Source organism: Ictidomys tridecemlineatus, chromosome 16 (genome assembly GCF_052094955.1).
Source record: "Ictidomys tridecemlineatus isolate mIctTri1 chromosome 16, mIctTri1.hap1, whole genome shotgun sequence".
Taxonomy (NCBI): domain Eukaryota; kingdom Metazoa; phylum Chordata; class Mammalia; order Rodentia; family Sciuridae; genus Ictidomys; species Ictidomys tridecemlineatus.
Window position 1 is genome coordinate 38,324,392 of NC_135492.1, and position 25,928 is coordinate 38,350,319.

The following is a 25,928-nucleotide window of genomic DNA, read 5'->3' on the forward strand; positions in this document are numbered from 1 at the left end:
GAGCCCCAGCTGCATTTGACATGATTCTGCCAGTTTGCGGAAGACGGTATTGACTTTGGCTGCAGACATCCAGAAACGGAGGTGCCCGGGCATGATGTCACGGCCATGTCCAGACTCAGAGCCAGGCTGGTGCTGGGCATGTGGCCGGTCTGAGTGGAGCAGGGCCCCGAGTATCAATCACATGTTCAAAGGCCAAGGCTCAGTATGAAAAAAGAAATGTCCAGCATCTCATTAATACACTTTGCATATTGACTGTAGGTACTTCTCAGCTGACCACGGGGCTGTGTCCTGAGACTCATTTTAAGTTGAAAACACTATAAAAAAAAAAAAATTGCCGGGTGCAGTGGTGCACGCCTGTCATCCCAGCGGCTCGGGAGGCTGAGGCAGGAGGATCGCAAGTTGGAGGCCAGCCTCAGCAACAGCGAGGCGCTGAGCAACTCAGGGAGACCCTGTCTCTAAATAAAACACAAAATAGGGCTGGGCAGGGGGCTCAGGGGTCGAGTGCTCCTGAGTTCAATCCCTGATACTCCCCTCAAAAAAAAAAAGAAAAAGAAAAAAGAAAAAACATTGTAAAAATGGATGCATTTCCCCGGCCGCAGCCTAAAAAGCATGGTGCTGAGCCCCGCCTGCCTCACAGGTACTCAGAGCGCTTGCCTTTGCTCAGGGTCAAGCACAGAATCCAAATACATAAAATAAAATTATATCCAAATTTGAATAAAATATATCATGAAGAGGACTTTCACCCACTTCAATTTTTTTTTTTTTTTTTTGAGAAGATCTCACCATGTTGCTCAGGCTGGCCTCCAACTCTTGGGCTCAGGTGATCCTCCCTCCTCAGCCTCCCAAGTGGGTGGGACTGTAGGTAGGCACCTCCCACCACACCTGCTCCCTTACTTTTTTTTTTTTTGTACCTATTGGGGATTGAACTCAGGGACACTCAACCACTGAGCCCCGTCCCCAGCCCTATTTTGCATTTTATTTAGAGTCAGGGTCTCACTGAGTTGCTTAGGGCCTTGCTAAGTGGTTGAGGCTGGCCTCCAACTCATGATCCTCCTGTCTCAGCCTCCTGAGGCACTGGGATGACAGTCGTGAGCCACCAGGTGCCCAACAGAAGAGACATTTTTTAGCTTCTCCTGTTGGCACACAGGGGTCCTTCCTCCCCTGAACTGCGCATGCTCCTGAAGCGCCCTGGCTGCCACCGCCTGGAGGCGTGCGGATTTCAGATGTGACTGTCCCCAAAACCACACGTCCCTGATATTATGGGGTGTACATTGTGAGTCCTCCCCTCAACATGAGCCAGTGGCTGTTGGATTGCGCCATCCCGCGGGTCCATGGGTGTCCTCCAGGAGTCGCATCTCATCTGTGCCAGGTTTTCCCCTTGATCCTGGAAGACCCCACCTGTTTTCTGTTGCGTCCGACGGTGCGCTCCACTGGACCAGCGCCCGTAAATGTCGCCTTTTCTCATGGTTCATTGACGCAGAAGGCCCTTCTCGGTGGCTTGCAGTGGGGGGAACCGTGTGATGATGAGGACATCTGTCCCCCGAGGCGCAGGAGGTGCCATTCGATTGATTTCCAGGACAGAGGCCGGTGCCCTTGGTTCAGGGAGCGGCTGTGCAGCGGCCGGTGGAGGGATCCCTGCAGGTGACAGTGGTGGGGGCGGGGCGATGGGTCCCCCGCAACCTGGAGCCCTTCTGGGTTCCGTGGAGCCCATTCTAGACGGCGGCAGAGAGAGAATTCTAATTTTCTTTTCTTTTTTTTGTTTTTTCTGCTCCGATTCTTCAGACTCGCCCAAGCCACCGCTCGCCCCCAAGCCCAGGACCAGCAGCCCGCGCACCCCCGGGGTGGCGCCCCCGCTGGCCGCCTCGCCCCACCTGCGCCTGCGCAGTCCGCCCCGCGCGCCCCGGGGTCCCAAGCCCCCGATCGCCCCCAAGCCCAGGCTGGCCGACCCCGGCGACGGCAGGCCCGGAGTGTGCGTCGGCGACAGCGTCACCAAATGCCGCAACGGGCGGCTGCTCTGCGTGGACCCGGGGCTGGACCCAGGGCGCCAGTCCGAGACGGACGAGGACGACATGGAGGTCCCCAGGGTGGTGGCGAGGGACGGGAGCTGCGTGGAGAATGTGGCCTCCGAGGAGCCTCCAGGTGACCCTGGGGAGGAGGAGCAGGAGGCCGGAGGCGCTGGTGAGGACCCGGCCGAAGGGACACCCAGCGGAGAGGGCGAGGGACACACAGGCGACATCCCTGACAACGAGGAGGAGGACTCTGAGGACGCGCCGGGGACGGAGGAGCAGGGCTCCACGAGCGAGGAGGAGGAGAAGCGGGTGAAGGCGCACAACGCCTACAACCTGGGGGCCCGGGGGCCCTGGGACACGGGCGACATCTCGGAGGACGACATCATTCTCACGCACATGGATGCAGAGGCCCCCGAGGTCCCCTGCGAGGAGCCCGAGGCCCCCGGGGAGGAGGGGGCGCAGGAGGACGGGGAGGAGGACCCCGTCGGAGCCGAACCTGGGGGACTCCACGAGGCCGGGGACCCCGACGGGGCGGCCCAGGACACGGGGCAGGACGTTGCGGATGACAGCGAAGGAGCCCAGGAGGCTGAGGAGCTGGGCCCGGCCATCCAGGGGACGGAGACCGCCAGCGACAGCCTGGAGACCCCTGAGGGACAGGAGGAGCAGGAGGAGGACGGCGAAGTGGACGAGGAGGGCGAGGGCGGCCCAGACGGCGGGGACCAGGGGGACCAGGGGGACCAGGAGGAAGCACCCGACCAGGGACAAAGGGCGGCCGAGGAAGGGCCCCTGGAAGGGGAGGACCCCGCGCAGGACGAGGCCACCGAGGACGGCTGCCAGATTGTTCCTTTCGAGAGCGACAGCCTGGACGACTTTGTGACATCGCTCACAGGAAGTCCCTACGCCTTCCTGCCCACGGAGAGCACGTCCTTCTGCAGCGACAGCTATTCCCAGGTCCCTGAACCGGGGCGGGAACCCGGCGCCGAGGGGCTGTGCGCGGTGGACGCCCCCCAGCTGCCGGGGGACGCTGCGGACGGACTGTCGATCCCCGACGTGGTGGTGGTGCCAGAGGACGAGGAGGACGTCGCCGACGACTCGCTCAGCAACCCCTACGTGGTGGCCGTCGGCCTGCCCAGCCCGGGCGACCCTGGAGGAGGAGGACAGCCGGAGACTCCGGCCACCCCCGACGGGGCGGACGGCCCCGACGGCACGGAAGAGGCCAGCTCTGCTGCCGAGGGCGGCCTGGTCCCCTCGGACTGGAAGGGCCTGGCCACCCGGGCGCGTCCCCACTCTGGGAAGGTGGCTGGGTATGTCCCAGAAACGGTCCTAGAAGAAGCGGGACCAGAGGCGGGTCCCTCGGGTTCGGGCACCGCAGAGGCCGCGGAGGAATCGCGGTGGCCCCTGGACGCGAGGCCCCCCGACGGCAGCCGGGCCCTGCCCGCCAAGCCCAGGGCCTTCGCGCTGTACCCGCGCTCCTTCTCGGTGGAGGGCCGCGAGGTCCCCGTGGGCCTGTTCCTGGAGCCCGACGGCCCGGGACTGGACGACGTGAGGATCCAGAGGAAGGACGACAACCTGTCGCTGCCCTGCGTCATCGGCTCCTCCGGCAGCTTCTCGCAGAGGCACCACCTGCCGTCGAGTGGCACGTCCACGCCGTCCTCCGTGGTGGACATCCCGCCCCCCTTCGACCTGGCCTGCATCACCAAGAAGCCCATCACCAAGAGCTCGCCCTCGCTGCTGCTGGACAGCGAGTCGCCAGACAAGGCCACCAAGAAGAAGAAGTCGTCCTTCAAGCGCTTCTTGGCCTTGACCTTCAAGAAGAAGTCAGAGAGCAAAGGGCACGGGGACCTGAGCGCGCCCTCGTCCAGGTCCTCCTCCGAGTCCAGCTACCACGGCCCCCCCAGGCTCCTGGACATGGAGCGCAGAAGCTTCGGGAACTCTCCGCAGCTCAAATCCCGGGCCGCCAAGCTGCGCGCCTGCGAGTCCCCCTCGTCCCTCCTCTTCTACAGGGACAGCAGGAGGAAGGGCATCCCCCTGAGCAGGACCGTGTCCAGGGTGGAGTCCTTCGAAGACCGCTCGCGGCCGCCCTTCCTGCCCTTGCCGCTGACCAAGCCTCGCTCCATTTCCTTCCCCAACGCCGACACGTCGGACTACGAGAACATTCCAGCCGGCAACTCGGACTACGAGAACATCCAGATCCCGCCCCGCAGGCCCGCCCGGGCCGCCACCTTCACCAAGCTGTTCGAGGAGCAGAGCAGGGCCCTGGCCACCGCCAACGAGAACGACGGCTACGTGGACATGAGCAGCTTCAACGCCTTCGACAACAGGCAGCAGAGCGCCGAGCAGGAGGCAGAGAGGTACGGAGACTCATGACGGGCAGCTTGGGGACAGAGGGCCAGCAGGCACTTGCTTTGTGGCCTCTTTCTAGCTGTGTGACGTGGGGTGGGTGTCTTGACCTCTCTGAGCCTAACAGGGACTGAGTACCTTGGGGCCTCTTTCTAGCTGTGTGACTCCGGGTGAGTGTCTTGACCTCTCTGAGCCTCCTCAGTTACTTTACCTGTGAAACGGAAGCGACTGCAGTCTCTCTCGCGAGATGCGACTCTTTTCTGGGTCAGGGTTTTCTATACAAAATGCCAAATATGGTAAAGATGTGATGATTGGGGCGTTTCTCAAATCCTGGGTGGAGGGCTTTGCTAGCGCTGGCTCTGGGAAAGTGACTCAGGCAGAAGGTTCAGGAACCTTGCCAGGTGTCTGTCACCACCGGGAAACTACCCTGCGTGGAGATTGAGACCTTTTTATGGGGCAGACACCCCGTGCCATTCAACAGGGAACCGGAGAACACAGTCTGACTTGTTCAAAGAGCTGCTTGTGCCCTGGGCTAAATTTCTGAATGGACGTCTCCAGTGTTTGGATCCCTGTTGAACAAGACTGGGGTTTCCTGTCCCCACCTCCCCCAGACTGACTCAATGCCTTCTATGGATCATGCCCGGCTGGGGTCACCAAATCCGGCTGTCCCTGGTGCGCGGGGTGCACCTCCAGTTCACCCTCTGTCACTTACGCTCTTTGGGGGTCACCGAGTCTGAATGAACGAAAAGCCCCCAGGGTCGTGATTTGAGAAGGATTCTCTGTTCCCTTCCCCTGCCCTGCGGGAACAGAAAGGGATCCTTATTAGGCCTCATTTTGGGACTCCTGGTTTAGGAATTTGCAGTGAATTTCGCAAAGGGTGGCCAGGTCTGGTTGTGCAGGTTGTGCACTGCACAACCCCAAGGGCAACTCCTTCAGCTTTGAGCCCATATGGAGTGCCTCTTGGGGTTGCTTGCCATATGCAAAGGCCCTGTTGCCTTGTCCTGTAGTCCCCTCCCCTCCCCCCCCAAAAAATTAAACAAAGCCCCTTCATAATAAGGGAATCAAATATCCCAGAAAAACAGCAAATCCCCGAACCTTGACTGACTGGTACTGGTCGGTGGCTCTGCTGGCATCCGCTCACAGCTGACAGTGCCGCCTCGGGCCTGGGGTGGAGTGTCCCAAACTGTCAGATCCTGACTTTCAAAAGCAGGGTTGCGCCACTCCATGCTGGAGGCCAGAGTGACAGGGGTAAATGTCCCGTGCAGAAGCCACATCCTCCTGAGTCTCCACCGGTGAATCTCCTTCCGCCTCCGCCTCAGGCACACGGAAGGGAGTTCCCAGCAAAGTCCCCACCTGGGGGCGGCAGGGGAGGTTTGATTGACAGGCCTGGGGGCGGGGCCACCTCTCCTCCTGAGGCGCTTTGAGGTGGCCAGGGTCCGGGGTGGGCTCCCCTGTCCTCAGACTCGCCTTGCTTCAGTGTGAGCGACAGGCAGAAGCCAAAGCAGGTAGCAAGAGGGCGGGGCCTGGGGACCTGGGTTCAAAGCCCGAGTTGGGGACAGGGGACCCTGGGAAAGCCAGGCCACAGGGCCCCTCTGCGCAGTGTGGGGTTACCCATTCATTGTGTGGGGCACAGAACAGCGGGGTGAAGTGGCCCATGCCTGTGATCCCAGCAGCTCGGGAGGCTGAGGCAGGAGGATCGCAAGGTGGAGGCCAGCCTCAGCCAAAGTGAGGCTCTGAGCAGCTCAGGGAGACCCTGACTCTCAATAAAACACAAAACAGGGCTGGGGACAGGGCTCAGGGGCCAAGTGCCACGACTTCGATCCCCAATTCACGAAACAAAACCAAACTCGTGTTCACAGAGATCTGGTCCCGCTGCCCCGCCTTCCAGATGGGTCCTGTGTCCCCGGCCATCAGAACGCGGCCGTGGAGCGGGGAGCCCGGTCTTTTGTCTGAAGAGCCCCCTGGACCCCATAGCTGGCCACACAGTAGGCGCTTAATAAGGGAATGTGCCGTTGCAGGTTCGAGGTCCACCCGGACCCTCGGGCCCTCAGCCCCTGTGTGGGGTGGCCACCGAAGTGCCCGGTCACAGTCATCAAGGGCGTATTTTTGGCCAAACGCCACACAGACCAGCTTGTCCCCCGTGTCCCCTGTGTCCCCTTGATGTCCCCGTCCCTGTCACTTTTGTTTCTTGCCTGATGTGGCATCTAGGTGACTCCCAGCCGAGGGCCCCCACCGTGGCCTACTGTGGGCTCCTTCAGACTGACCAGAGGTCGCAGCGTCTCTCTGTGGGTGACCCACATGTCCCCGTGTCCCCGTGTGGCCGTGCGGGCGTCCCCTCCTCCCTCGCCGCCCGCAGATGTTTTCCTTCTGTGTTTCGGGGGATGCTGGGGGAGCCCCGGGCCGTGCACACGTGGGCAAGGGCTGGTCCCCCGAGCCCCAGCCCCAGCCCGAGGGCTGTCCCCTCGCACTGAGAGTGGCCCTGTGTGTCCGCTGTGTGTGTCACGGTGGCTCGGCACACGGGCTTCGGTGACAAGCCACCTGGGTTTCAGTGGCGTGGCCTGGGGCAGGTCACAGAGCCCTGTGTGCCTTGGTGGCTTCTGTGACAGCGAGCGGGGGTCGCCAGCCTTGGTGTGGGGGGTAAAGGGACCCGTGAGCGTCCTTAGGTGACAAGGTCCAGGTCACCTGCTGCTGGGCGCAGGCTTTGGACTGGATCTGGGTAGAATCCAGGAGGGCGAAGCGGGTCCCTTGTGCCCTGCGCGTGTCTGTCGGTCTGTCCGTCCATCCGTCCGTCCGTCTGCCCATCTCCTGGGCTCCTGCTGCCCCTCATCCAGTTGCTGCTGGGCGTGTCCCTGGCAGGAGGCGGGTGGCACTGCTGTGCCCAGTGTTGACATTGGTGGCTGGCCCAGAGGCTCGAGGAACACGGGAAGGACACGTCCCTTCTGTCCCCATGGCTGGTGGCCCGGCTGGACCCGCTGCTGGGTCGGGGAGCATCCCTGAGCCAGCCGGGCGGTGGCCTTGCGGTGACCGCGGAGGTCCAGGATGGAGCGGGCAGGGGTTCTTCTGCTGGGTCCCCGGGTGGCGGCAGGGACGTCCCTGGCTGCAGTAGGCACGTGGCCAGAGGGCGCAGAGGGGTGGCCTGTCAGAGGCTGCTCACAGAAGGAGGGGGACATCCCGGACGGGGACGCTCTGGAGGCTCTTGGTGACAAGGGCGAGGAGAGAGGGGTGGCCTGGGTGCCCCCGCTGGCCTCTGGGGGTCACCGAGAAGAGGGGGGAGGTTGATGTGGGACCCGCGGGGATCCTGGCACAAGTGACGGGGACGAACCCCAGTGCGCACCAGACACACTGCCCTACATCGGGAGGGTCCCCTGCGCCCCGTCCCCTGCCCTCCTGGGTCAGGGTCTCCCTGAGTTGTTCAGGGCCTCGCTGTTGCTGAGGCTGGCCTCCAACTCACGATCCTCCTGCCTCGGCCTCCAGAGCCGCGGGGATCACAGGCCTGTGGCCACGGCGCCCAGCACTTGTTTCTCATTGACGCCAAGAAAGAAGACGGGGGCTGGTGTCCCGAGAAAGATGTCCCCAGGAATCCCCTCTTTTCACGTCCAAGTCAAAGGAGCGACCTGCTCACCATCCCGGGGCAGGGGCGGGAATGGGGTGTCCAGTGCAGACCAAGGCCTGGTCACAGACACTGGCCACAGCCACCGAGCCCACGCTGTGGCCTCACAAAGGTGACCCACAGCCCGAGTGTCAGTGGCCGGCCAGTCCCAGGCGCAGAGGAGGCCCAGCCTCCAGCCTCCCCCGGGCTGTGCCCAGAGGCCAGCCAGAGCGCTGGCCAGGCAGCGGTGGCCGGGTGTCTTCCCCTCTGTCCCTGAGCCCGGGCCACCACCCTCCCCGCTGTTATCACCCTTATGACAAATGCGCTCAGCAGAACTTTCATTAAGTCCCCTGGAAGGACCCGGGCCACCCGCAGATCGTCCCCCCCAGGTCCTCGCGGCCCAGCGCCCGGGGCTGGGCACTTGACGGATGGGGACGCTCCGTTTTTAATTTTCTGACTTAAGAGAGGAGCATCTGCCGCGGGTCCCTCTGCCATCAGTTTTAATTAAATGCCATCAAACTCACAGGGAGGGACCCTGAGAGAGACCCGCGTCGGGGACGCGCTCAGGGCCACGTGACGCGAGGGACAGGAGGACTCCCCTGGAGCCTGGGACTGGACGTGTGGCACTCTCCCTGTGGTCACAGCGGGTGACCAGGACATTCACCAGGGACACCCCCCCTCGTCTGCTGGCCCCGCGTCCTCTGTAATGAGACCTGTCTGTCTGTCTGTCTGTCTGTCGCGTCTACACATTTATGAGGCTCGGCTCACCCATCATTTAACCAGAGGGTTACAGACCCCCCACGGGGGAGGGGGAGGGGGAGGGGGACGTCCCCGCCCGTCACTCAGAAGCAGGTCTTTTGTTCTGTGGAGGGCCAGCCACCAAGCCACTGGGCAGGAGGAGCCTTTCTGGATCCGAAAGCTGGATTTCAAAAACCCCCCGGAGAGTAGCTGGGCATGGGGGCGAGCAGCTGTGAGCCTGGAGGCTGAGGCAGGAGGACGGCAAGGTGGAGGCCAGCCTCGGCATCTTAGTGAGGCCCTGAGCAGCTCAGCGAGACCCTGTCTCTGAATAAAATACAAGAAAGGGCTGGACAAAAAGAAAACTCAGGACATTTTTCATGGCAGCTGCCCCTGGCACAGGGCGTCTGGGAACTGCCAAGCTCACCCTGCCTTGTGAGCGCCACCCAGAGACCGCAAGCGCGTGGTCCAGGGTCACACAGCAGCAGGCGGCACAGTCAGACCCAGAACCCCGGGCATCTGCAGGAAAGCCACCATCCTGTGGCTTGTGGAGGTGGCAGGGCCGACCGAGCCCTGGTGCTGAGCTGGGGTGGGCTGTGGTGGGGTCACGGGCCACACCTGGGGTGGTGGCCCCGTGACCGCAGAAGCCAGGGCGGTGACGTCTTGCTGCTGGGATTGTTCTGGGCCCACGCGGCCCCTCCCAAGCTCTCCCTGGATGCTGCAGACGGTTTCCAGGGAGATCCCTGGTCCAAGCCCAAGTTTCCTGGCTGGCCCCAGGCCAGAGGTCAAGGCTGGGTTCCGAGCCGCGAGTGAGTCAGTGGTGGAGACCCGGAGTTTAGGCAGCTGCTGGGCCTCCCTGCCTCCCTCTTCCAGGAACCCCAGACTCTCACTCCAGGAGGCCCTGGCCCCTGCAGCCCAGCCACACCCCAGGTGCTCACAGCCCTCTGTCTGCTCCTGGGCTTCTTCAGTCTCCCTGGCCCCAGCCTGGAGAGAGGGAGGCTCAGAGGGAGGGAGGCCCAGAAGGATGGAGGCCCGGACTTCCCACTGGGAGGAGAAGCCCTGGGAGGAGGAGAAGCTGTGGCACTCGGTCCTGGACCCCAGTCCCTGAGCCGCTCGCTGGCTCCTCCTGCTCCCACCCAGCGCCCCGTGTGCAGAGGGGACAGTTTGTGGGATGATGGGGTCTCTTCCTCTGCTCGCTCAGTGTGTCCCTCCTGCTGGGCCGCGTTGCCTGTGCCCTCTGAGCCTCTGTATTCAAAGCCGCAGGGAGGCCACAGCATCTCAATGGGTATCTGGGAAATCTTTTTCTTTGGTCCTAGGGATTGAACCCAGGGGTGCTTAACCCCTGAGCCCCTTCCCCAGCCCTTTTTTTGTATTTTATTTAGAGACAGGGTCTCCTTGAGTTGCTCAGGGCCTCCCTACATTGCTGAGGCTGGCCTTCAATTTCAGATCCTCCTGCCTCAGCCTCCTGAGCCGCTGAGATTACAGGCATGGGCCACCCTGCCCAGCCCCTTTTTAAAATTTTATTTAGGGACACAGTCTCACTGAGTTACTCAGGGTGTCACTGAGCCGGGGTCCCCAGCTCCTCCCCTTCCCTTTCCTCAACCCCAGGAAGTGGGAGACTCAGAGGCTTCACCCAGATCCGCCTCCTGGCTGGGCGGAAGCTGGTGGAATTCATCTCAGGACGGGTGACTGCAGGCCTCACAGATCTGGGAACATCCAATGGGACTTTTTTTTTTGTACCAGGGATTGAACTCAAGGGTCCTCGACCACTGAGCCCCGTCCCCAGCCCTGTTTTGTGTTTTATGTAGAGGCAGGGTCTCACCGAGTTGCTTAGGGCCTCACTAAGTTGCTGAGGCTGGCCTCCGACTTGCGATCCTCCTGCCTCAGCCTCCTCCTGAGCCCCTGGGATTTCAGGCCTGTGTCCCCCCCCCCACCGTTTGTAAGGTGCTGTCCTGTGGCCAGTGACCATTTCCAAGCCATGGCTGGGAAGGCCTGGGGCAGCCTGGGGCCACCTATAGCTCCAGGATGGCTTGTGTCACTAGGAGGTGTGACTAGCTGAAGCTCTGAGCCCTGAGGACTGATCTTCTTTTTTCCTTCAGGATCAGGTCTCAGAAAAGATAAGAGGAAAAGGCCCCCAGCAGAGGCCACAGGTGGAACTGACCGTCCCCTCTCCCTTATCTAGACAGGACACGTGGGGGGCGGTTTTGAGTGGCAGGGATGTGACAGCAGAGGGTGGCTCTGGGGACAGAGGGGACAGGCCCTGAGCTCTGGGGCTCACAGGCCCCTCCCACGGGGAGGAGCTTCAGGCCCAGCCTCTGCAGGGTCCCCAAGGAGGACGCTGGCAGCTGCTGCCACCAGATGCCTGGCCTGGTCCCTGCCTGTTCCGCCCAGATGCCGAGTCGTCCTCGGACCCACCCCCGACGTCCCCCAGGGCCCTCCGCCAGTTCCCCAGAGGGCTCCAAGGGGGACATGTCCTCGACCTCAGACCCCAGGGCCACATCCGAGTCCCTCGCCCCCCCCCCTCACGGCCAGCTGCCTTGGGGCGCAGAGAAGCTGGCTTCTAGAAGCTTCTGTGCGTCTGTCATGGTCCCCCAGCCCAGGGTGGCGTCTCTCTGCAAAGAAAAGAGGATCCAGATGCCGCCCGCCGCCTGCTGTGTCCCCGGGACGTTTGGCCTGATTTATTCCATCTTCCCTTTGGGGCCTTGGCTCGGCATGAAAGGCGGGTCCCCGTCCCCAGCTTGGCACAGGACAGGGTGCTCCTCAAATAGCGAGCTGGACGGCCCCACCCAAGATCCACCGCAGAGGGAGCCCGGGTCGGAGAGCTCCAAGGTCCTCTGCGTGTCTAAGAGGGACCTGGCTCGGGACCAGGAGGCCGAGGGCCTCCTTTTCTTTTAGCCTCCAAATCCGAGGCCGGGCCTTGGCTGGATGCTGTTGGAGGCTGAGGCAGGAGGATCGCAAGGTGGAGGCCAGCCTCAGCCACTTAGCGAGGCCCTCAGCAGCTCAGGGAGACCCTGTCTCTAAATAAAATAGAAAAAGGGCTGGGGACGGGGCTCAGGGGTAAAGGGCCCTGGGTTCAATCCCTGGTACCCCCTAAAAATGAAAAGGTAGGTTTCCGGGTTGTACCCGCAAAGACCCTGGTTCTCGGGGCCTGGGGTGTTACTTAGGGACCCGCGTTTGCAGCCTGAGAGAGAAACTCTCCCCCGTAGCCTGTGGCTTCTCCTTGCCTGGTGTCTGGGATGTCACCTCCTCCTGAGTCTGGTCCACTCTGGCCATCTGAGGCCCAGCTGGAGGCACCAGGAAAACAGTCAAGGGGCCTGGTGACAATCCTGTGTATGTGTCCAAGAAGGGACCTGGGGGGGGGGGAGTCAGGCGGGACAGGTGGCTGCAGGTGGCAGTGCGCGAGCATCTTGCTTCTGAGTCAGGACAGATTCAGGACCTTGGCGCTGAGGCTTACTGTGTGACCTTGGGTTAGTGGCCGCTCGTCTCTGGGCTTCAGGTGTCTGGTTCCAACAGAGCCGCCCACTCCCACAGAGCACCTGGGTTTATCTGTGTCTTTCTCCCAGAGACTCTTTTGTTTTCATTTATTTATTTTTTGGAGGGGCACCACGATTGAACCCAGGGACCCCTGACCCCTGAGCCCCGTCCCCAGCCCTATTTTGCATTTTATTTAGGGACAGGGTCTCCCTGAGTTTGCTCAGGGCCTCGCTGTGGCTGAGGCTGGCTTGGAACTCGCGATCCTCCTGCCTCGGCCTCCCACATTCCCAAGTCGATACTGACCAGCCAAAGCAGGCTCCGCTCAGCGCTGGGGGGACACTTGCAGACACCCGGGACTGGGGGACCTCACTCAGGAGCAGGGGGCTGTAGATTCAATGTCACAGAAATGAATTTGAGGGCGTGTCCCCGCAGAGAGGTTTATTTAGGAAACCAAGAAGTGCCACCTGGGGGGGGGCAGGGCTGGGGACTGGGGGAGGGGCGGGCGGGGGAGGGGGAGGGGGACATCAGCCTGATGACATCAGACAGTTCCTGGTGTCCCCAGAGCCTTATGGGATGAGCTCATCCTGGATTGTAGGTCCCTCAAGGGCAGTGTCCCGGCCTCCTCTGGTCACTGGCGGCTCCTTGGGGCGCAGGACGGGGTTCTCCTTCCTTTTCTCTGTGACGCTCCTGAGGTCAAGTTCAAGGGCAGTGAAGGCCCATATTGAACAGGCCCTTGAATCCCATTGACCTAAGGAGCAGGCGTCCCGCTTCTTGTTAAATGTGACATCAGGCCCACGGTGGGCCCTGGTGACTTATCACCTGAGAATTCAGCCCCCAGGACACAGAGCCCCGCCCCCAGGTCACCTGGTCCCAAATTAGCTCAAGGTCATTTTGATAACAGTGATTTTTTTTTTTTTTAATGCAGGGGGTCAACCCAGGGGTGCTGAGCCCCGTCCCCAGCCCTTTTTATATTTTATTTAGAGACAGGGTCTCCCTGAGCTGCTGAGGGCCTCCATAAGTTGCTGAGGCTGAGGCTGGCCTCTACTTTGCGATCCTCCTGCCTCAGCCTCCCAAGTCCCTGGGAGGTCACGGGCAGGAGGTCACAGGCAGGTGCACCGTCCTGCCTGCTCTTAGTGAGTGAATTGACAGGGACTGAGATTGATCTGAGACCTGGGGAAGACCTGGCTTGGGGACAAAGGGCCTCCCAGAGGCCGTCCAGTTTCTCGGCCCTCCCTGGGGTCCTCTCTACCTGTCCTTCTTAGGGCCACCTGTGCCTGACTTAACCCGCTCAGGCATCATCCACGGGGACTTCCCTGCCCATTGTCCCCTCTGCTGCTCTCCCCGGAGGGAGGCAGAGTGGGGCTTTGGGACTCCATTTTGTAGGGAGGAAACCGAGAACCAGGAGGGAGGTATTTTTGTCCAAGGCCACAGGATGAATTCCTGGCAGAGCCTCCTGAGCCCAGGGCGGCCCTCCACTGGGATCTATTTTGAGGTTGGAATTAGCGAGCGTCCCCAGGGGCTGTGGCTCAGACCTGCAGCTCCTGATTTCAAAGTGGCAAACCCTGAGGCCGGAGGTTTCCTGAGTCTGGGGTAAAGGCCGTCGTGTCCCATTTTAGGGGTCAGGAAAATGGAGGCACAGAAAACTTTGCAAGATGGCCCCGTGGCAGGAGGTGGAGGACCAGGTGGGCTGGTTCCGGAGTCCCAGCCTCCTGACCACTGTTCCTGCCTCCCCGGCCTCCCCGGCCTCCCCAGCCTCCCCAGCCTCCCCGGGTCACACTGGGTGCACCTCAGCCTCTGGAGTCCTCCTGCAGACCTGCTGTGCCGCCCCAGAGCCCTGCCCTGTCCCCCCGCGGGCTTCGCTTGGCCCATCTGTGGCCTGGGGCGTGGTCGGCTCTGGCAGGTGGTGGCATTGCTGGGCCGAGGTGACGAGTGGAACTGGAGTCCCTGCCACCGTCCTGTGCAGGGCCCTGTCAGCCGGGTGTGCCCCCAGCTGTGCCAGGGAGGAAGTGTCGGTGTTTACAGGAAATGCAGGACAAGGCCTGGGAGGGCAGTGGACGGGTGGTGGGCGGCCCACCTCCCTGAGCCCCGAAGAGGAGTCTGGGCTCCGGCTGGACCCCGGGCGGGTGCCCCCTCTGGCTCCGTGCCTGGTCTTTTGAGGACCCCGCACACTGATTCCCGTAGTGGCTGGGTTCAGGTGGTATTTTAAAGGCAGAATGAGAGTTGGAGACAGAGGGCGCATTCATCCAGCTTGGGTCAGGTGTCAGCCGCAGTCTCTGCCACTTTCCTGAACTTAGTTTCGCCCTTGAAGAGAAACAGGTGCCGAGTGCAGAGGCTCACGCCTGTCATCCCAGTGGCTGGGGAGGCTGAGGCAGGAGGATCGCAAGTGAAGGCCAGCCTCGGCCACTTAGCGAGGCCCTCAGCAACGTCGTGAGACTCGGTCTCCTGATAAAAAGTAAAAAGGGCTGGGGACCTGGAGACCCTGGAACCTGCAAGCCCGGGTCCCGCGCAGATGAGCAAGGCCCTGGTGGAGGCTGAGGGGAAGCCGGTGGATGTGCCAGGGGAGGACACAGGCATCGGAGCAGGATGACCACTGGGCAGTGCCCGGGTGTGCCCATCCTGGGGGGCAGGACTGTGCGCCCCAAGCCCCTGGTTGTGGCCCAGATCTGGAGTGTGCTTGGGGCTCAGCGGCTGCAGCTCAGTTCAGACATGGGGCTCTGAGCCGGTCAGGAGGGCTGTGTCCTGCCATCCCCAGCGTCCACCCCCAGGTGCCTCTCCCAGAGGCTTCGTGGCAGAGGCAGAATTTGGGTTAGACCCCGGCTGGGCAAGCAGAAGGGAGAGGGGCAGGATTCTGGAACAGATTTGGGGCGACTCAGTGACTAGAAGGCGCAGACCTGGGCACACACCCGCGGGGTGTCGCGTTGGGTGCCTACAATGGACAGACGCTAAAGATGTGGCGGGAGTCACTGGACCAGAATTCCTCCCCTCTGGACAGACAACCCCCAAATATCATGTTGAGAACCAAAAATGCACACACCTGCCCTGCTGCCCCAAGCTGTTTGTTAGTCAGCTCTGCGTCACTGTGACAAACTACCTGTGGACATCAGTTTATAAAGAGAAAAGGTTTATTTGGGCTTGCACTTTTGAACCTTTCAGTTCATTTTGGGCTGGGCCCATTGCTTCTGGGCTTGCAGGGAAGCACACAGTGGAGCCTAATAACTCACCTCTGGCCAGGAAGTAGGGAGAGGGAAAATTCCCAGGATTGCCTTGGAGGACACACCCCCAATGACCTAACTTCCTCCCACTAGGCTCCACCTCTTAAAGGTTCCCTCACCTTCCAATAGCACCACCTGAGGGATCAAGCTTTCAACCCCAGCCTTGGGGGACAATTATCCAAGGTGTCAAAGGCCACTCCTGTTTCCCAAAACTGGAGCCAGGGTACTTAGGCGTGCGGGGCTGTGGCTTGTGAATTTTTCTTGTGTATTTCCTCCTTCTCTTTATATTAGTCTGTCATTGTGTGAGGCTTCCACAAATTTCTTGACAGTTTTACATCTTGGGAACCTCATTTGATGATCTGAAAATAAGCCTTTCGTAGTCATCATCATATTTTTTTTGGGGGGGGGGTGGTGGAAATGGCAGAATTTGCTTGGAGTGGGAGGCTGTACCGGATTCAGGGATAGCGACATTCCAATAAAACCACTTCCAACCCACTTGGATGGCCAAGATGAAAGAGACCGCCCATAACCCGCGTTGGCAAGGAAATGGCAGAGAAATCAAGAGTCCCCCGCACTTGTGGCCGCTGGGGAAGACACTCTAGCGGGGCCTCCACAGTCACCCTGTGACTTAGCAGTTCCTCTCTTCCTGGGTCCATATCCAGAACACACCCATCATCGACCCCCCCAAAAAAAAAAAAAAACTTGCATGCAGATGTTCTCAGCCGCCTTGTCCACAACAGCCCAAACTAGACACGATCCCAGATGTCTGTCAGCCATCCAGCAAAGAAGCCAAACCCGGTCTTGGCCATCCAGTGGAATATTACTAAGCCATAAAAAAGGAGGGAAGGGCTGGTCCTGGCTACCAGATGCCAAGTGAAAGACGCCACATCCCCAGGGCATTAGGTTGCATAATTTTATACAGAACAGACCAGGCGACAGAGACTGAAAGCAGAGCAGACTAGCGGTTGCCAGAGGCTGGGGGACCTCTGGGGAATAGGAGTGACGCTAAGGGCGGGGTGCGGGTTTCCTTTCTTGGGCTGGTGCCAAACCCTCCCGGCGGCATGTGCTAAACCTCCTCGGGTGGAGCGCTTCCAAAGGGTCTGCGACATGCAATGCTATTAAAAGATGCAGCAGAAGGGAAACTGTCCCCCTAATCCATCCGCGGGGACATGGGGACACCCCGGGTCGCAGAGCCGGGATGGACTTGTGTTTGCACTTAGTGGGGAGTGGAAGTGGGGTTTCTGAAAAGCCTCGCCTGGGAGCCCGTTTCTGGGAAGCAGCGCTGGCCTGGCCCTTGGCTGACCCGGGCCTGGGCGGGAGGTGGCTGCAGGAGGAGGAGCGCAGGTCTCCGAGGGGAAGCCACGCCCCCGACAGGGCAGCCACGCCCCCGACAGGGCAGCCCTGCCTCCCGACGGCCTCCTGCGCCTGCGCACCAGCCTCCGCCTCCACCTGGCAGATGCAGAGGCCGAAAGAGCCACCGCGCGGACCCGACGTGCTGTGCTGTGTGTGACTGTAGGCTGGCAGGGACTCCCCAGCCCTCCACCAGGGTCCCCTGCGCCTTGTCCCCGAGGGGCTCTCTGGTGCGCAGCCCCTGCCCCTGTCCTCCTCTCCCAGGTCCCTCTGGGGTCTCCCCAGCTCCATTTCCCACTCAGCTCCCAGAGCTCAGCCGAGCCTCCTTGGCCTCCCGGAGCGAGGAGGAGCCCGGTGACATCTGCAGTGTCGCCTGGCTCCCGGGCAAGGACAGAGCTGGGTCTTGATCTCCCAGGGGGCGGCCGTGTCTGGCTGCGCTCAGGCTCTGGCTCCGAGGACTATGAGACTGGACGGAATCTAAGGGTCAGCGCCGGCCACCGTGGGCCATGCACAGCCTTGGCCTCCCCACGTGGAGGCCCAGGGCTGTTTTTAATGACTCCAGGCTGCTGGAAAGGCCCGGGCGCTCTGGGCGGGTCACTTAAGGCCATGAGCTGGGGCAGCTGTGATTTCTGTTCCCTCTAAGTCCAAGCAGACTCCCAGGCAGAGCTGGCCTGGTGGAAACCGGCCTGGGGGGTTAGGGGATGGACCTCCTGCAGGCTCCTTCAGGCTGGCCAGGAAGACTCTCCTCCTCCATGCCAGGGAGGGACCACTTTGACCATCCTGTTTTGATTCAGTTCAGCAAGGAACCTCTCCCACCATCCCCAACTTACACATTAAAAAAACAGAGAGGTTGAGTGACTTTCTCAAGGTCACACAGCAATTCTCTCTCTGATGCCAGAGTTCTCCACTTCCTGCTCACCTCACTCCAGTTCTGACTGTCTGGCCCTTGCGTCTGACCTGACACGAGCCAGGCCCGGGGACCAGGCAGCTGGCGTCTGCGGAGCCCCTTCCCTGCGCCGCTCTCCGAGGGCCTGTGTCCTGCCGCTGCACCCTCCGGGCCCCCGAGCTCCAGCCTCGTCCATCCAGGCCGACGGCTCTGAGCCCCCTGCGCCCCACCTGAGCTTTGCACCCTCTTCTCTTTGAGGCCAGAGAGAGAAGCGCGGTCAGCGTCGAGTCCTCCTGGTGTGAGCGCCACAAGCAGGAGCCCCTAGCCCCTGTTTATCCAGCAAGCCAGGGAGGGGAGGCTGGAGGGGAGGCTGGAAGGGAGGCTGGAGGGGAGGCTGGAAGGGAGGCTGGAGGGGAGGCTGGAAGGGAAGCTGGAGGGGAGGCTGGAGGGGAGGGTGGGTGGTCGAGTGGCTGGGGGAGAGAATGCCTGTCCCACAGAGCTATGTCCCACCCTCGAGAAGGCTTCTCAGGGGGTCACCTTCCCTGGTATCTGAAGACCGTGGGTGGTGGTGACCACGGGCTGCAGGAGCAGCTGAATCGACACCTGTGGTCTGGGTCTCCACATGTTTGATTCGTTTATTTAACTGATGGCTTCTGTCCAAGATGGGGCCCATGGCTTCGTTTCCACTGACTGTGCAAAGGCACTGGGGTGCGTCTGTGCTATGAAAGCCTTGTATTCCCCCCCCCCATAGTACTGGGGATGCCCTACCACCGAGCCACGTCCCAGCCCTTTCAGTTTTTGCTTCTGAGGGTCTCACAGAGTTGCTTAGGGTCTCGCTAAGTGGCTGAGGCTGCCCTTGAAGTGGAGATCCTCCTGCCTCAGCCTCCCGAGTTGCTGGGATGACAGGTGTGAGCAGCACCCCTTAGTGGCAGTGTCTCGTCCTGTGTCCTGTTCACGTCCCCAAGGGCCCCTGGTGAAGCCGTGAACCAGAAATAGCATCCGCCCCCTGACCCCTTGCCCCCGACTTCTGCCTCCGTGATCTTTCTGGAAAACAGAAGCCGGAGGTTTGATCATAAGCCAGCCATCAGCGCGGGCCACCCTTCCCACCGCAGCTGAGGTCACATGATTCACACAGACGGTCAGTGGAGACGAAGGGGCCAGGCTCATCGTCATCTGCGAGGTCCGCGTGTCCAGTGGGGAGCAGGGCCACTCGCCGGGGCTCCACGGGCGTGATGCCTTGGCGTGAAGAAGAGCAGGTCGTCGATGTTCAAAACGAGTCAATCTGAAGAAAACAGAAAGATCTTTGTCATGGTAGTGGCTTGGGAGGCTGAGGCAGGAGGATCTCAAAGTGGAGGCAGCCTCAGCAGCTGACCAAGAACCTGTCTCCAAACCAGTTTGGGGAGTGGAGCGCCCCCTAGCGGCTGTGATGGGCAGTGCCGGCTGGGACCCTTTGCTCTCTTCCTCCGAGGGCCACAGCAGGGGCCAGTGTCCCCTTCCTGGGGCCTGTGGCCGTCCCTGGTGGAAGGAGGGCAGGTCCGCTCCCTGTCCCCTGCTGGACAAAGGATCACCCATGGGCGCATGTGGCTCTGGAAGGCAGGGGACCCGTGCCCTGCTGTCCTCTGAGCCCTGCTGAGCAGCTGAGGTGGCCTGCAGGTTGGGGACGGCTCCTCAGCGGGGAATGGAGGCCTGGGCAGCAGGGGAGGCCGAGGGACATCTCGGCAGGACATCTCCCATGGCCGGGGTGAGAGGGAGCCATGGAGGGTGTCTGAGCAGGAGAGGAGCTCCCCTCTCTCTGTGGGACAGTCCCTGTGCTGCCCGAGCCTCTGTGCCCCACTGCCCGGCCCGTGTCCAGCACGAAGCCAGCCACTGCTGCACGCGTATGGAGTGCACGTGTGGTTGAGTCAGCTCACGGCGGCGCCTGCGTAATACATCATCCGATATGAAGCCCCCACGGGGTGCTGAGCGCTGACCTTCACGCCATCTGCCAGCAAAGTGACACCAAGGTCATTTTCTTTGGACCTGCCCTCTGCGTCCCAGCCTGCCTAGTCCCTAGCAGGAATATGGTCCTGCCTTAGCTCGTGCAAAGGCCCTGGGGTAGCAAAGAGCCGGATGTCTTCAAGGCACTAAAAAGAGGCCAGCCCCTGGGGGGACCGGAGCTCCGTGGAGGGGTCCCCTGCTAACCCTCTGCCCTGCTCCTTCCAGCGCCTACACGGAGCCCTACAAGGTCTGTGCCGTCTCGGCCGTGGCCCCCAAAGAGGACGTGACGTCGGATGAAGAGCAGGGAAGCTCGGAGGAGGAGGACGGTGCGCCCAGAGACCCCGGCCTCACCCACAAGGTAGGGAGCGCCCCCGGCCAGGGCCGTCGCAGGGCATGAAAGACTCGGCCAGCCGGGAGCCGCCTGAGCACGAGAGCCGGGTCCCCTGATCCCGAGCCCCGAGGTGGCGGGTGGGACAGGCGCTGCGTTGGTCTGGAAGGGGACCGCAGGTGGCCAGCGAGGCCCCGAGATCCTCGCCGGACAGGCCCTCGGGGCTGAGGGTGGTAGCAGTGCTCTCCGTGGGGCCCGTGAGCCGGGGACCCTCAAGTGTCCAGCAGGGGCCACGGCCAGTAGAGCCAGGGGGTCGGGGCCAGGAGCATGCTGTCACCTGTCCCCGGAAGGTCACTTTGCCCAGATTCTCATCCACAAGGGAATTGAGCACCCTGTCCTCCCACCAGCCCGCCGTCTGTCTGTCTGTCTCTCTTTCGATTGAACCCAGGGACGCTTGACCCCGGAGCCCCGTCCCCAGCCCTTTTTTCTATTTTATTTAGAGACAGGGGCTCCCTGAGCTGCTGAGGGCCTTGCTGAGTGGCGGAGGCTGGCCTCCAACTTGGGATCCTCCTGCCTCAGCCTCCCGAACGGCTGGGATGACAGGCGTGGGCCACCGCACCCGGTGTCTGACCCGCATCCTCCCACGTCCCTGGTCCGCTCCCTCCTGGCTCCCAGGGACCCTGGCAAGGATGCTCTGTTCGGCACAGGGACACTGGGGACAGGTCCAGGCAGTGCGTGCCAGGAGCAGGGGACAGTCACCCAGAGGGGAGGCCCAGGGCTCCCGTGTGGCCCATGCCTGCCGCAGACCCCGGGGGCTGGGGACGGGGCTCCATGGGTAAGTGCCCCTGGGGTCCATCCCCAGTACCAAAAAATGAGAGAGAGAAATCTGAGGAAAACTTTAAACGTTTCTTTTAATTCATTTTAAAATAATAAAGACCCATTACAGACGGACATCAGTGGGTACATGTAACGGGGGGAAAAGGCTATTTTCTAAAATAAATGGGCAAAAACTGAGGACTCCCGGCCACACAGATGCGTGGGTGGGAAAGAGAGGCAAGGAATGTTCTAGAAGGAGGCTAAGCTGCCCGTGGACAGCTAGGAAAACGGAGGCCCAGAGGCCGAGGACCCGCACCCCGACTCTTCCTGGGCCTGTCCCTCCCTCCCTGCCCTGGGCCCCCGTAGCCAGGAGCTGAGTGGCCGGTGGGTCTGGGGCCTGGGGAGGCAGCGCTGGCCGGGGACACCCTGAGCCGGGGTCTGGGCAGCAGGAGCCACGACTCAGGCCCGGCCCTACCCCATGCTCCTGCGGGGACCCTGTTCCCAGAAGCCCGTCCCCGGACGCCGTCCCCTCCCCTCCGAGGCCATTTCCTGGTTACACAAACCCCTCTCCGCGGGGCCAGATGGGCCACGCCCGAGGTCCCTGGGCGCTGTCTGGCGGGGACACATCCATCATCGGCCGAGCCTCCGCCGCAGGACTGTCCCCTGACCCCCAGGGCCTGCCCATCTGGCCAGGAGGGGCCGGGAGGGACGTGCACAGTGGCCAGAGCCCAGATCCTTCCAGAAGCGATAAGGCCACTGTGCGGGCGGGTGGGGACACTTCCCCGCCACCTCACGGCGTCCCCAGGGCTGGGGGTGCTCACCCATTTTCCAGATCGGGTGGCCGAGGCCCCTGAGGGCCTGGCTCTGGGGGTCCAAGGTCCTTTTTTGACTTCTGGTACCTTTCTTTTCCTACCAGGGATGACCCAGGGGTGCTGAAGCCCTGAGCACCGTCCCCAGCCCTATTTTGTGTCATGATTTAGAGACAGGGTCCCGCTGAGTTGCTTAGAGCCTCGCTGTGGCTGAGGCTGAGGCTGGCCTCCACCTGGCGATCCTCCTGCCTCAGCCTCCCCAGCCTCAGGGATGACAGGCGTGGGCCACCGCGCCCAGCCCGGCCTCATTTTATAGGGGAAGAGACGTAGTCGTTCCGGATCATTCTCTTCCCCTGGTTCTCTATGGGAGCCCTGCTGCAGGCTTGTGTTACTTGACCGCCAGGCTCCACGGTGGGACGCGTCTCTTGTCACCAGCGGGGACTCACAGAGGGTGTGGGGAGGGGAACTGAGGCCCAACTCTGGAAAGAGGCTTGTGCAGAACCGAACCAGGGGGCAGAGGTGGAGCCAGAAGCCGGACGTCCCTGTCGAGTGCCCTCTGTGCCACCGCGGGCCACCCGCCCCCGGCCACCTGCACCTTCTGGAACCCCCTGTCTGTGCTGTCAGTGTCCGCACCTGTGAACCCGGCCTCCAGCCCCCTGCCCCAGAGCCTGCTCACGGCATGAGGCCCGGTCACCTGCCAGCCCCTGTCCCCTTCCTGTCTGGGGACATCATGGGGACAGGCATGAGACCAGGTCCACTGTCCCCTGACCCTCTGTCTCCTCCGCAGGGGGAAGGACAGTCGCGAGCCCTCGTCGTCGCCCAGGAGCTGCTGGCTTCGGAGAAAGCGTGAGTGCGCAGCCGCCCCGGTGGACTGTCCCCCTCCCCGGGGACACCCGATAACCGGCCCCGCCCTCTGTCCCCGCAGGTACGTGCAGGCGCTGCAGCACCTACGACGGGTGAGTTGGTCGTTTTGATGGAAAGGAAGCCAGATTTGGGGGCCGCTCAGACGTGGGCAGGACCAGCCTTCGCTGCTCACAGAAGGGCTGCCGCAGCGCCGCCCTCGCGCTCAGCTCCATTCAGTTCACTGTGTTGGCGGTGGCGGAGGGATTCGGGGGTTTTGTTTGGTGGGTGGGTGGGGTTTTTTGCTCTGGCTGCACGAGAGGAGCTGGGGGTGGAAAGACAGATCGCCCAGGGCTCCTCCCCCAGAGCTCCCTGGTCAGCGGAGGGGACAGATTCTTCAGAGCATGGGGCTGTGAGCAGCAGCCGTGGGCAATCCGGGCGGGCTTCCCTGAGGAGGCGGCTGCAGTTGGGGCTGAGTCACGGGGAGGGGGTGAGGGAGGTGACGCAGCAGGTGGGCTCAGCCGTCCCCTCCTGCCGGCTCCCTGCCCCCGACCCCGGGCTCAGCCTTCAGTCTTCCTCTTCTTTCTCTGGTCCACTCTGAACGTCCATCCCGGACCTCCCGCGGGTCACTTGGCCCCAGTGCCCCAGGGTGACTGAGCCAGGGCCACCTGGATGCCGTCCCAGGCCCCTGTTCTCCTGTGACTCTCGCTCATTCCTCGGGGCAGGGACTGTCCCTGGATGCTCCAGAGCCTGCAGCATCATGGCAGGCTACTGGCCAGCTCAGGGGGGGACAGAGAGAGAGAGAGGGAGGGAGGGAGGGAGGGAGGGAGGGAGAGAGAGGGAGAGAGAGAGAGGGAGGGAGGGAGGGGGAGGCCATAAAAATCACAGCTCGTCAGCTGGTTGCGGGAAATGGTGCGGAGCCGCCGTGTTTATCACCTCGAGGCTGCGTGGACAGAAGTGGCCGAAGTCCCCGCCTCTGACTCGCAGTCCCCACCAAGGACACCAGTTATTTATTTATTTACTTTAATGGCACCAGGGATTGAGCCCAGGGCTGCTTAACCCCTGAGCCCCGTCCCCAGCCCCTTTTTCTATTTTATTTGGAGACAGGGTCTCGCTGAGTTGCTTAGGGCTGAGGCTGGCCTCCACCTTGCCATCCTCCTGCCTCAGCCTCCCAAGCCACTGGGAGGACAGGCGTGCGCCATGGCACCTGGCTTCCATCCGTTCGTCGTGTGTCCTGCCCGGGGTCCCCGCTTTGGGCCAGGACTCTGGCAGCCTGATCAGAAGCCAGGCTGACAGCAGGGGGGGGGCAGTGGCTCTGGAAATGGCCACCGTCACCTGGTGGGGGACACTGAACGTGGCCCAGGCCCTCGGCTGGGCTGCTGGGCGGGACCTTACCTGCGGCCTCTGCCCGGGGTCTCTCTGCCCGGGTGGCTCTGGGCTTCCTCTCGCACATCGGTGGCCGGGCTCCAAGAGCGACTGTCCCCAGGGAGAGCGGGAGGAAGTGCAGGCAGATTTACGATCTGGGCCGCGGGAGTCACGTCCTCCACTTCCACCTCATCCATTAGTGCAGACGGCCACAGGGGTCCACCCAGGGTCCAGGGGAGGGGACGCGGTCGCGGCCACTCGCTGGGAGGAGCGTCAGCTCTCACTGCAAGAAACAAAACAAACCCTGAGACGGCGACAGGGTCGTGATCCCTTTGGGAAACCACCGTCCACAGCAGGAGACTTTTCTAGTCAATCTGTGTCTACAAGGAATCGGGTTGGACCGCTGGTGACAAAATCCTCAATATCCTAGATGCTATTCTCCTGTGTGAAGTGAATCCAGAAGCAGGAGACCCAGGCCCCATTAGGCAGCTCCACCCTCAGGGCCGGAGCAGTTTCCGCTGCATCTGTTTCAGGGGTTCCTCCTGGACACAAAGTGGCTGCTGTAGCTCTAACCATCACATCCACCTGACAGCGAGAAAGAGAAAAGGGGGAAAATCCAAAGTTCGTGCCTCCTCCTGAGTTAGTTTCCTTGAAAACGCTTTCCCGGAAGCTTCGCCTGGTGACCTCTTCCGTCTCATTGGGCACTTGGAGTTTCAGAGGAAGCTGGATCAACTGGGGGTCGCCTCATCAAAGCTGAGTTTGACTCGGTGACCCCGCTCTTCTGCGTTCGTTCTGAGATCTAGGCTCAGGGGACAGCAGGTGTCCCAGAAATGCTCTCCCCGTGGTACTGAATGCACAGATAGGAACATCAGGGGCTCCCCACGTCCAGCTCACAACAGGCACGTGGTCAGCTCCCCTGCTGTCCCCCGGGCCACACAGCAAAGGTCATGGCCAGGTATACAGTTGGTGCCCAATCCGTAGCTGATCATCAGGCCTGTCATTTCTTCAGCCCAAGATGACACAGGGAAGAGAGACAGAGGAGGTTCCTCCCTCCAGGAGCTGAGCCTAGGGCGGGAGACCGGCAGGAACAGGATGATACTGTCACCGGGTGGGGAGCTTAGCAGGGCACCCAGCCCAGGCTTCGGGGTTCAGAGGATTCCCAGAGCAAAAGGTGTCCAGGGACCAGGTGAGCAAGGTTCCCACCTGGCAGACGGATCTGCATGTGCAAAGGCCCAGGGGCCAGGCGAGAATGGCGCGTTTGGGAACTGAAGGAAACCCAGCCGGCAGGAGCATTGTCCCAGGGACGGCCAGGCAGTGGCAGGGCAGACAGAGACTTTGCCACTCTACGAGGACTTCATCGCCTGTCTGCGGGGACACTGGTGGGTGGTTCTGGCGAGAGGTGGTGGGGCGGGATTGGAGCTGACTGGCAGATGATTGACGGGCTGTGGGAGGGGCCTCACTGACGCAGTAAGACGCCAGGGGGCGCCGGCGAGCAGGGCTCCACGCTTGTGGGGACCCAGGCTCCGCCTCGGCCTGCGCCTGCGCAGTTGGGCCTAGGAGGTGCAGTGCTGGGGACCGGAGCTGAGTCTGTCCATCTCCCTGGGGCACCACAGACTGGGGACTGAACCCAGGGGCTCTTCACCCCTGAGTCCCCTCCCCAGCCCTATTTTGCATTTTATTTAGAAACAGGGTCTCCCTGAGCTGCTCAGGGCCTCTGGTTGTTGAGGCTGGCTTTGAACTTGCAATCCTCCTGCCTCAGCCTCCCGAGCTGCTGGGATGGCAGGTGCACACTGCTTACCTGTTCCTGACCTGCCGGTGGTGAAGGACGTGCCCTTTTACATCCGGCTGCCTCACCTGGGTCCACCATCCCGATTGCCCCGTGCACCCCGGGGCGTGATGAGCATCCTGCGGCCCCCTGCATGTTCTGTGCAAATCCTTTCTTAGTGAGCATGCGCGATCTTTTGTCCCTGGCACTCACCTAGGAGTGTCATCAGGCGGTCACAGGAGGAAGCCCAGGCTGAGCTTTATTAGAAACTACAAAAAAAAAATGGGCTGGGACTGGGACTCAGCGGCAGAGCGCTGGCCTCCCATGTGCAAGGCCATGTGCAAGTCATTTAAAAAAAATAGTTTTATTGAGATGACATGATTCAGCTATTTAAAATGTAGGGTAAAATGATTTTTAGCGTGTTCACAGAGTT

At 61.7% G+C, this 25,928-nt stretch overlaps 1 protein-coding gene across 3 annotated transcripts in view; it reads left to right on the forward strand.

Moving 5' to 3' along the window:
- Fgd5 (FYVE, RhoGEF and PH domain containing 5) overlaps window positions 1-25,928 on the forward strand; it is a 53,850-nt gene that overhangs the window by 5,043 nt on the left and 22,879 nt on the right. For 2 of the 3 annotated variants that reach the window (XM_078033408.1, XM_078033409.1), the window contains exons 2-6: window positions 1,481-1,641; window positions 1,783-4,360; window positions 19,798-19,930; window positions 22,313-22,371; window positions 22,451-22,481. In XM_078033408.1, coding sequence (XP_077889534.1) covers window positions 1,521-1,641; window positions 1,783-4,360; window positions 19,798-19,930; window positions 22,313-22,371; window positions 22,451-22,481 — 2,922 coding nt within the window. In that variant the 5' untranslated portion in view covers window positions 1,481-1,520. The remainder of the gene's footprint in view (window positions 1-1,480; window positions 1,642-1,782; window positions 4,361-19,797; window positions 19,931-22,312; window positions 22,372-22,450; window positions 22,482-25,928) is intronic. The other variant, XM_078033410.1, reaches the window with a different exon arrangement.